General features: G+C 53.6%; 1 protein-coding gene across 2 annotated transcripts in view; it reads right to left on the reverse strand.

Annotated features, from left to right (window-relative positions):
* TOX2 (TOX high mobility group box family member 2) overlaps positions 1-4,394 on the reverse strand; it is a 101,139-nt gene extending 96,745 nt beyond the window's left edge. For both annotated transcript variants that reach the window (XM_036419269.2, XM_036419270.2), the window contains exon 1: positions 4,237-4,394. In XM_036419269.2, coding sequence (XP_036275162.1) covers positions 4,237-4,335 — 99 coding nt within the window. In that variant the 5' untranslated portion in view covers positions 4,336-4,394. The remainder of the gene's footprint in view (positions 1-4,236) is intronic.
* Between the last annotated feature and the right edge of the window lie 7,198 nt (positions 4,395-11,592).

The following is an 11,592-nucleotide window of genomic DNA, read 5'->3' on the forward strand; positions in this document are numbered from 1 at the left end:
GGATGTCTGCACCGGTGAGGAGCGATGCTTGAAATGCAGGCATGCTAAGCCTCTCACCAGGATAGCTTCCAGGTGGTTGGTACCATCGTTAGGTAATTCATAGCTGGCATGTGCCAAGGACTAGCCTAGCCTACATCCTCATGTAACCCTCCCAAACCTCTGGGAGAACAATGAAGCTCGGAGATACTAAATCATTTGTCCCACCCACAAAAATACCCGGATAAGAATGTTCGCTGCAGCTTTATGTATAATAGCTCAGTCTGGAGACAAACCTGATATCTATCATCAGGTGAAGTGATAATGCCATTGTGCTATGGCATCCAATGCAATGTAACTCAGCAATAAAATGGGACAAACACCATGGATATACACAATACAATGAATCCTAAAGACACGGAGTTGAGCAAAAAGAAGCCAGACGAAAATGTGTCTGCTGCATAGGAAGTTCTGAAACTTAAACATACTTAGTGCACATGAACCGAGCTTGGACAAAGCTCGATAACAGCAATCAGATACGCAGTTTCTTCCTGAGGAGGGGGGAGGGGTGTAGACTAGAAAGGAGTACGAGGGGACTTTCTGGGGTGATGGAAATGCTTCTGTATCTGGAATGGGATGGTGGTGCCATCAAAACTGCTGTCCACTTAAACTTTTCGTTTTATAGTAGGAGCATCACATCCCAACAACAACAAATGAGCTGAGAAATCACTTGCCCTGGGGTCACAAAGACACAATGGGGATGTGGACCCAGGTGTGCCCAAGCCAAGGGCCAGTTTACACACGTCTGCCCCAGGCAATGCCAGGTGGTCAAGTGCCCTGCCGAAATCTGAAGGAAGGGTGCTCACAGTTACCCTAGGAAAGGCTGTCACAGCCCCCGAGTCCCTCAACCACAGCAGAGGCTTGTGGGAAGGCCAGATGCCTGTCAAGCTGAGAGTCAAGAAATTTGGGTTCAGGCCTCTGCTCTGTTCTCTTCTTGCTCTGTCACCTCTGAGTACACGACTCCCTGACTCAATTTCCCCTTCTGTGAAGCAAGGAAGGAGGGACCAGCGGTTCCCAGAATGGTGCCCCAGGATCCTAGGGGCCACAGGAACACAAGCACCTCCGCTCACCAAGCACCGTTCTCACGTGCAGTAAGTAACGTGCCTGCCTCGTAGCCGGTAAGCTATTTTTTAAATGCATGCTAATATTACTGATGAACAAAACACACACCTAAAGCAAAATTAAAAGCCATAGCGCGCTTTGCCATTGTGTGTTTTCTCAAACAAGAGACACCAGAGGAACAGCCGCTGCTCCTGGCTTCGGTCTAAAGAGGCTGGAATCTCTGTGCAGAGAGAGGATCGCTAAGGGGACAGTCGCCAAGGGAACAGTCGCCAAGGGCCCTTCCAGGTCAGCTGCGCAGCAATTGTCCGGTATCGCCTGGGCATTCTCAGGCCCGAGTCCCTTGGGGACAAGCCTACTGTCCGGACACCGAGGACCAGCCTGTGTCCCGGTTCTGCAGCCCCATCTACGGGCCCTGCGTGTGGTTCCTCCTCTGGTTCTGACGGTGACCGGCTGAAGGATGGAGCCGGGGCATTCCCCTCCCCAGCCCCTCACCCTCAGCTTCTGGTCCATAACGAACAGATAATGCAATTGTGCTCTAGCATACACTGTAATACAACTTAGCAAGAAAATGGAACGAACTATGGATATACACAATACAATGAATACACCACCACCACTGCGGGAGGCCGCCGTCCGCCTGGGATCTGCTGTCACAGGCCTCCGGCCCACCCCTCGCTGAGCCAAGGGGCTCGTCACGTCACAAGCCCGAAGGACCGAGAAGCTTGTCTCACGTCCAAGGGCAAGGTCAGACCTTGCTTTCATCCATCCCCGTGGCTTCACTGGCCGCCTTCCTCCACCCGGACACACCCTCCCTCCACCTGGACACACCCTCAGCCCTGGACAGGCGGGGTCCCAGACCACACAGACAGAAGCCGGCATCGCCCGTTTCTCATTCCCTCCCCGCAGGGTTTCCACACCGGTTCCCGGTGCCGAGTCAGAGCTTTAGGGCATCAGGACAGAGCAGGGCCTTCGCCGATGCTGCCTCCCGAAGGCTCCCGTATGGGGCCGCCTGCTCTGGAGGGGCTCCCACACACACCGGCCCCCAGAGGAGGGCTCCCTGAGGCACACCCCACACCCCCCGAGCTGCGGGCACAAATCCCCAGCCCCCAGACGCATCCCCAAACCAGAGGCTGGAGCCTTGCCCACTTCGTGTTTTAAAAAATAACAAAACCAAGGGCAGGCGACAGACCTGCTGCCCCCACACCCAACTGTCCTCTCCTCCCTGAAGACTCCACTCGCTACTTTTAGTGCATGTTTCCTCCGTCAGCTTGGACACAGCCAGAGAGCCAGCCTGTTCCCGGGACACACACCACACACACACACACACACACACACACACACACACCTCTTCGGCTTCTAACTTTGCCAGTCACCGGACAAAAAGACAATCACCGCCATCCCGGAGAGACCTAGTTGGCCGCCCACCCCCACCTCCAGGCCGCCCCCCAGGCCGCCCCCAGACCCCCAGGCCGCCCCCAGACCCCCAGGCCGCCCCCAGGCCGCCCCCAGACCCCCAGGCCGCCCCAGGCCGCCCCCAGACCCCCAGGCCGCCCCCAGACCCCCAGGCTGCCCTAGGCCCTGAGGCCCCAGCCCAGCCCCAGCCAGCGGCAACAGCGGGGGCTCTGCCGGCCGCTCCAGCCTCTCCCCGGGGCTTCGGGGCCACGCAGAGGCCCGCCGCGGGGAGCCCGGCCCCACAGCACCCACAGCTGGGGAGCACCCCACAGCCGGGGAGCACCCCCACAGCCCGGGAGCACCCCACAGCCGGGGAGCATCCTCACGGCCGGGGAGCACCCCCACAGCCGGGGAGCACCCCACAGCCGGGGAACACCCCCACAGCCGGGGAGCACCCCCACGGCCGGGGAGCACCCCACAGCCGGGGAGCACCCCCACGGCCGGGGAGCACCCCCACAGCCGGGGTGGAGGAAAAGCCGGGGCTGGGGTGGAGCTGAGACCCCGGGAGGCTGTGATCCACCGCCCGGCGCGCCCGCACTCACCCCGCAGCGCCTCCGCCTCCGCCCGGGGCCGCGGGAGCCCCACGCGCCGCCCAATCCGGGCTCCGCGTGACCCGCAGCCGCTCGGCCCGGCCTCCGGCCCGAGGCCCCGGCCCCGCGGACGCGGACAGCCGGCTCCGAACTAAGTTGTGAAGTTTCCTCCCGGCGGGAGGGCGGCGGGCGAGGCCAGAGGCGGGGGCGCAGGTGCACCTAACGGCCGGCTGCGGGGCGGAGAGCGCCGCGGGCCTGCGGGGTGGGGGCGGCGGTCCGGGGCGGAGGGGAGCGGTGGGGCGGGCGGGGACCCCCGCACCCGGCCTGGGGCGCCGCGGGCGCTCAGGGCCGGGCCGGCCTGCACGGGCCATCGCCCCCGGAGCCCGCGGCCCGCGGTCCCATCAGCGAGCGGCCCGGTGAGCGCCCGGGGCCGGGCAAGTTGGACCTGGACGGGCCGAGTGCGGCGGGGCCTGGGGGCCGAGGGGCGTGCGGGGCCGGGGCTGCCCGGCGTGGCCGCGGCCGTGGGAGCCGCCGTCCGGAGCGCGCGGGCGGCTGTCGGGCGCCTTCTCTGTGCGCCCCCGGCCGTGCCCGGGTGCTGGCGGCCGCGCGGAGCAGGTGCGGGGTGCGGGGTGCCGGGTGCGGAGTGCGGGGTGCGGGGTGTGGGGTGCCGGGTGCAGGGTGCGAGGGCGCGGGTCCCGGTGCGTGGCTGCCAGGGCGGCCGTGGGGGCGGCGGGGCTGCGGGCGGGCACGGGGCTGTCGGGCGGCGGCGGGTCCGCCGGACAGTGAATGAATGAATGAATGAATGAATGGATGAATGGAGGAAGGAAGAAGGAAGGAGAGGCTGTCGGGGCCGTGGCTGAGGGTGCGCGTCCCTGTCGCCGCGGAGGGAGCGCCTGTCGGGGTGACTTCTGCCGGCGATGAGCGCGGCTCGGGGCGCGCGTGGGAGCGGGTCCGGGCAGCGGCGGTGCCCGTCGGCGGGCGGCGGGGCGGTGTCCCCGCGCTGGGGCCGCCGGCGCCCCCTCCCCGGGGTCCCCGGGAGGACGCCCCGCCGGCGCCCCCTCCCCGGGGTCCCCCCGGAGGACGCCCCGCCGGTGCCCCCGCGCTCCGGCCGGGGTGCTGGGCTGCGGGCTCGGGTCCGAAGGGCGCACCCGCCTACCTTGCCGCAGGCGAAGGGGTCCAGCGGCGCCAGGCCGGCCGGCTCGGGCCCGGGCCGCGCGCCCAGCGGGGGCGCCGAGGGGTACAGGCGGACGTCCATGGCGGGCAGTGCGGGCGGCGGCGGCGCGGGGAGCGGGGAGCGCGGGGGGCGGGCCGGGGGCGGCGCCGGAGGAGGGCCCGCCCGCCCGCACTGCCCGCCCGCCGCCCGCCCGCCGCCGCCGCTATTGTTCCGCCGCGGGCGCAGCGCGGGGCAGGGGTGCGGGCCCGCCTCTGGCCCGGCCGCCGCGGGGTCCGGCGGGCCGTGCGCCTGTCCCGCACGGGGACCCTGTGCGCCCGCCTGTGGCCCCCGGGGCGAGAGGACAGACCTCGCCACCCCCTCTCCCCTCAATAGCAAAGGCGACGCTGAGCCCCCGCGGCTCGGGTGCGGGACACGGGGAGAAGGCCTTCGGAGATGGGAGATGCGTGCTGTCTGTCCTCTGGTGGGGACCAGGGGCCCCCTGCTTGTCCCCCAATCTGAATGGACTTATATTATTCTCACCTCCCATCAGGGCGAACCGCGGCGAGGACTTGTGTGTCAGCGATGGAGCCCCGGGCGCACCGGCCCCGCTGCCCCCAGTTTCCAAGACAGAACCCCTGGGAGAAGGCAGAAGGATGCTGTCCCCTTTCCTGCCTGGGGGAGAGGGGCCACGGGAATGGTCTGGAAACGGGAGTTCTGAGGAGGGGTCCGGAATCTGCCCCCCCATGGTGTCCTGGACAGACATGGGATGGCCCCCATGGCAGGGCCAGAGGGGACTGAGACAGGGCCGGCTCCCGCACCCCTCACTCCTCACACCACCTGTGGGCAGCTGCTCTGTCGCTCCTCCCCTTCCATCCAAGAAGTGTCTGCACTACGATGGACTCTCCCCCATTACCTGGCTGGGAGGGCCAGGAGGCGGGAGTGGGTCAGGATGGAGCAGGGGTGCTATCTGGAGAGAAGGAAGTCCCTTGGTTGTGCCTTGAGCCATGCTGGCCCTCTGTTGGCGATGTGAAGGTGAAAGGTGCTCCATGGCAGACCTGACAGGCGAACCTGGGAGTGGGGCGTGGGAGGGCTCGCACAAGGCAAGCCTAACCAACTCAGTGCTGGCCAGTGACCACCCAGGCTGATGTGATCGTACATTCCTGATGATATCATGGTGGGTAGGGACATTCCAGGCCCATCGCTTCTTCAGCAAGGTCCGTTGTTACCTTAAGCAAGCTCTGTCCGTTATTGTGCATCGAGGGTAACATACCTTTGAAATGTCAGAGCTAATTTTCTCTTCCAGATCTCTCAGAGACACAGCCACCAGCACCGGAGCACAAAGCCAGCAGAGAGCCTGCACTGTCATCTGGTGGCCTACACACCCCCTCTAATGGCTCTCATTGTTCACGTACGGTATCCCGTACCCAGCGATGTGAAAAAGTATGTGTCTCCATTTAATTTTTCCCAGTCCTAGAGATTTCCCCACTCTGCTTCCTTCCACTTCCTTAAGCCACTACCCAGTGGACTTCATGTGACTTCCCTTACACTCTCTCCTTTCGTTCTAAATGCATAAAAAGAACTGCAAAGCAGCAATTCTTCAAAGCATTTTCTTCATGCTTTGAGATTTTGCTTCTGGGTCAGGCCTCAGATTTGACTCAAATAAACTCTTATAAAGTTTTTATGTAGATTTGGACTTTATTTTGTCGACAGTGGCCATAAGGATCCATTAATACAAGATACGTGTGAGAAACGTTTTCACCAAAGGCTAGGGAATAACATAGGGAAATTACAGCCCCGAAAGGAAAAAACGTGTGAATAAATGTCAGCAGTCATTGTTTCTAGAAGCACACTGCCATATCTCATCAGAGGGAATTTCCCACTGGCTCCTTTCCTTTTTTTTTTTTTCATCTGAACATCCAACTGACCCAGCATTCTGCGTTGAAAAGATCACTCCCCCTGCCACTTCTCTGCAGTGTTAACTTTGGCATAAATCAAGTATTCCATGTGTGCATGGGACTGTTTCTGAATTCTGTAGTCTGATCCATTCACCTATTTTTCTCTCCTAGTGCCATTCCCACACTGTCTGGATTGCTATCACCTTTGAGTGTCTTACTGTCCTATAGAAAAGTCTACCCACTTTTTTTCTTTAAGACTGTCTTGGCTGTTCCTGACCTTTGCAGTTCCATATAAGTTTTAAAATCAACTTGTCTGGCCTGGTGGCGTGACTCAGTGGTTGAATGTTGACCTATGAACCAGGAGATCATAGTTCAATTCCCAATCAGGGCACCAACTCCTTCCAAAGTCCTTCTCTGTATTCCCACTCCACCTTGTCCTCACCTCTTCTCTGTTTACTGCTCTGTATTTCGTTGATTATTTACTTGCCTGTCTCCCCAGTTCAGCTGTGAGCCCCTTGGAAGCACAAATTATGTCTTGATCATAGTTGAATCTCTAGTCTCTGATATGTGCTCAAAAATATTTTTTAGATATCAATTTAACCAATATTTGACAGGTAGTTCTAAGTACCAGGTACTTTATATAGATTTTCTTTGTTTTTTGTTTTTTACATATAAGTCAGTCAGAGAAAGATAAGTATCACATGATCTCACTCATTTGTGGATTATAATTATAACATAAACTGAAGAACAAAAACAGACCTAGAGACAGAGAAGCATCGATCAGATGCTCAAACCTCAGAGGGAAAGGTAGAGGGGGTGGAGGTAAGGGGTAGAGGTCAACCAAAGGACTTGTAGGCATGCATATAAGCCTAACCAATGGACACAGACACCAGGGGAGTGATGGCATGTACAGGAGTGGGGTGGGTGGCCTTGGGGAAACAAGGACACATATGTAATACCTTACTCAATAAAAAAAGTTAATTATTTCTATTTTAGCTAATTAGTCACTGCAGAAAATTTGGAAAACCATGGAAATATAGAATATAGAAAAATATAATCTAATGAAATAGAAAAACTGTGAGTTAATTAAGAAAAGAAGAGAAAAGTTTTAGGTAATAGATACAGGAGAGTTTTAAAACTATAAGATAATACTATAAATATATTTACATGAATATATTTGAAAGGTAGAGGGAATAAACAACTTTCTAGAAAACTATAATTTATCAAAATGTGCTTAAGAAAAACATGATGTAATGATCCAAATATAATTTAAGAAGTTGAAACAATTATAAAAATTTTCTTCCCCAACTCAGACAAGATCAGTATAACCTTGACACATAAAATTTGGCAACACCAGCACAAAAAATTCAAGACCAATTTCAATTATTAACATAGAGGCAAAATAATTCTTAATGAAATAACTGCAAATAGAATTTTCAGCATATTAAAAAATAAATTACAACCCATTAGAAGTTCTGACAATTATCTCAGGAATTCAAGGATGGTTTAACATGAATAATACCTACTAATATAATACATGATATCAATAGGTTAGAAGATAAAATCCAGATCATTTCAATAGATGCTAAAAAAGCATTGTAAACTATAACCAAATTGTGCCAATAAACATTATTAATTGATGAAGAATATTACCAAAAATGTATAATAAGTATCCTACTTAGTGACTTAATGATGAAACATAAGCTGTGTGTTTATTGAAGTTAAAATCAATATAAGAATGACTGACTTTAACATTTCTATTTTACATCCATTCTCAGGAGTGCTGGACATCGCGATAAGAAAAGACAAGGAAAGAAATAGTAAGATGATAGGAAAGGAAGAGCACAATCAATATCTCTTCTCTCTTTCCTCTCTCTCCCTCTCTCTCTCTAAAGATAACTTGATAATCTATAGAGAAAATCCAAAAGACTCTACAGAAAAACTATTTTTAAAATAGGAGTATTTAATAAGTTTCCTGTATATAAGATAAACATTCAAAACTGAATAGTATTCCTACACATTGAGGAAAGATATATAGAGTACATAATATATTCACATAATGTATAAGTATTAATATATCTCAGAAAAATATATAACCTCAATGGATATATATATACAAATATATATAAAGGAACACAGAAAAGGTATTTGGCGGGGGCAATGGTATGATATGTACACATATAATACCTTAATTTAAAAAATGAGGAAAAAAGAAAAGAAAAAGTATTTTGCTGTAATAGTAAGTGAAAAGCAAATGACAAAATGATGATGGTGTGTGTGTGTGTGTGTCAGGGATTGCCTGGGAAGGATGAGGGGACTTTCTGGAGAAACCCTAACGTTCTATATGTTGATAAAGTTTTGAGTTACACAGGCAGATGGAGTTATCAAACTCAGCAAATGTTCATTTAAAATGTGTACGTTTCATTGCATATAAATTTCAAGTCAAAAGAAAACACGTAAACAAATATTGGACTAATTAATGATATGTGGTCGGGTGTATTTTAGGGGGAGTTAAAGGATGTCTGTGTTTGAAATTCATTTTAACAGCAACAACAGCAGAAACGATGGGTTGATGGATGGGTAGAGAAATGGCTAAGTGGATAATTATGTGATAAAGGCAGGAGAGCAAAATGCTGATGGCCGGCATCTGGGTGGTGGATATGCAGGCACTCACTGTAAAATATTCTATGATTATTTATTCAACCATCATAAAAGAGCATTAAGAGAAAGTTGTATGTTGTGGTTGGCAATTGTGTGCAAACACGTATGCTTGAATATGTATGATGTTACCCTGTTTCCCCGAAAATAAGACAGTGTCTTGTATTAATTTTTTCTCCCAAAGTTGCGCTAAGTCTTGTTTTCTGGGGATGTCTTAGCTTTCCATGCGCTAGGTCTTATTTTTGGAGGATGTCTTATTTTCGGGGAAACACAGTATGTACGATGTTTTCCCTTTTAAAACAGCCCTTCTTTCCTTCTCTGTCTTTCTCCCTCGTTTCACCCAGCAAATAGCAACAACGTCGAATGCTGGCCTGGCAGCAAATCCCTTCTCAGGTTCCACAGCGGCCCATCCAGCCCTGCTCAGCCCCTTCCCCCTGCAGGATCAGTTACTCCTGCAGGGGGAAGCCTCTTAGACCGCACCCGAAAGCACATGGAATGGAATTATAAGGAGGTCATGTGCACACAGGAACCCCATTACCGGCAACCTCCGACAGCAAGCACTGGATTTGTCTGTGTCCCCCACCCCAGCCCCTGGCCTGGCGTGCAGGGAGTCTGCGAGCATTGTTTAGGGAAAGCACAGACGGAGAGGGAAAAGGGTCCTGTGTCCAGCAGGTGGAATTCCAGATTTCCCCCCCAACTTTCTTGAATGGTGTCCAATTGCCTTTTGGAAAACAAGAGCCCACAGCTCACCCAGGGGCCTCAGCAGTGGACGCCCTTGACGAGGCTTTTCACCAAGTTTTCCATCAAGAGAGGAGGAACTAATAGGCTGGCTTGCAATGATGTTTGTTTGCATGGCTCTGTGTTTATTGTTGGCTTTTTTTTCCTCCTTTTTCTGCTGTATGGTTCCTTTAAAAAAAAAAAATCCAGAGAAGGAAACCTTTATACATAAAGAAATTTGAAAATTTTGAATGCCCGCTTTCCCCATCTGAAATGTCACTCGCACGTTAAGCCTGTGTCCCTGAGTTGCTGTGGCAACCTCTGCAGCACTCTGTGCCGGGCGACAAAGGGGCCCTTTGTTCGCCGGGAGGCCAGGTCCGGGCGCAGGGACATCCTATTCAGCCCGTCGCAACAAAGGAGCACACGTCCCACTCCGAGCAGGGCAGCCGCCCGCCCGATTAAGCCGGCGCGGTTGACAACCTTCCGCAGGGAAACGGGGAAAGAAACCCCCTATTATGGGCATCTTTAAGTTGTTGTTTTTCTCTCTTCTCTTTCTGTGCTGCTTGCCATACAAACACCCCTGCAAAGGGGCCCCACTCGTGCTCCCGAAAAGAAAAACACTGACTGAGAATCTCCTAAACGTGGTTATTAAAAATGGCAGCTCCAGCAGCAGTGGTGAGGGGTGAGGAGACGGGCTGTTCACATGTTAGCAAGCAGCCTGGCCCTGGCCCTAAAAGCGGTCCTGAGGGCGCCTGGCTCTGGAATAGGCTCTAGACTAGGGGTGTCGAACTCAATCAGAGAAGGGGCCAAAATCTAAAATCCAGCCTAAATTGCGGGCCGAATGGTTTACTGAACAGTCATAAACTGTCATTGTGATGGAAACGCAGCAGAGTGCAGTGATGACAGCGCGGTGCGGGCCACATTGCAAGGCCTGGCGGGACGGATTTGGCCCGCAGGCCTTGTGTTTGACACGTGTGCTCTAGACACACAAGCAGGGGGCTGGCACTCAGGTGGTTACCTCTGATCCTCACTTAGGTCAGGGAGGGGAGCTCATCCGTTCATTATTCTTTTTAAAATATTATAATTACAGCCAACACCGGTGTGGCTCAGTGGATAGAGCGTCAGCCTTCAGACTGAAAGGTCCCAGGTTCAATTCTGGTCAAGGGCATGTACCTTGGTTGTGGGCACATCCCCAGTAGGAGGGCTATGCAGGAGGCAGCTGATCGATGTTTCTCTCTCATTGATGTTTCTGTCTATAAAAAAATCAATAAAATATATATTTTAAATATATTATTGTTACATGTATTGGGATAACACTGTTTGTAACATTATAAAATTTTCAGGTGTACAAAAATTAATGACCCTAAGGTTGACCCTCATTTTTTTACAGATGAGGAAACAGCTTCAGAGAGAGCGCCCTAAGCCACGTCAAGCAGGGGGAGCCAGAACTGGAACCCGGGCGCCTGTGGGAGCCCCTCTGACCCACGGCCTCCGACGTAACGGACATGGCAGCCAGCCTGCCCATCCCGGCTCTGCCCCACGTGGGAAGGGGGAGCGGAGTGGGCAGCCGCGGGGACTCTCCATCTCCTTTCCCCAGCAGCTGGGAGGAGGGGCCTTGGTCCCCCAGCCCCTGTGGGCAGGGCTTGGCCAGCTCCCCCTGCTGCGTCAGGCATTCTTCCACCATTGCTCAGCAACTGGCTACATAGTACAGATCTCTGGACACGTGTTCGAACACTATCAGCGCTGTCCCCGTGCTCGTGGCACTCCCCTTTGTCCTGGAGGTGGGCCCGGACATCGTTTCCATCAGAAATCCAATGGGCCCTTCCCGAGTGACAGTGGGTTAAATACCAGCATCTACGATGAGATTTCCCCACACACCCTCTTCTCTTTTTCTTTTTCTTATTTTTTTTTATTTTTATTTTTATTTTTTGGCCTGGCACAAAAAAACCAAAGGCCAAAAGGGCACCCGATCTCAGCTGCTCTGACACAGGCTGTGCCAGTCAGAGGCGGTCTCCCGGTGGACACTGCCTTCGGGCCCCCCGTTAGATGAACAGCCCGTGGGGGTCACAGGCTGGCACCAGCAGGCCCG

This window comes from Pipistrellus kuhlii, unplaced genomic scaffold, assembly GCF_014108245.1.
Source record: "Pipistrellus kuhlii isolate mPipKuh1 unplaced genomic scaffold, mPipKuh1.p scaffold_m20_p_6, whole genome shotgun sequence".
Classification (NCBI taxonomy): Eukaryota; Metazoa; Chordata; class Mammalia; order Chiroptera; family Vespertilionidae; genus Pipistrellus; species Pipistrellus kuhlii.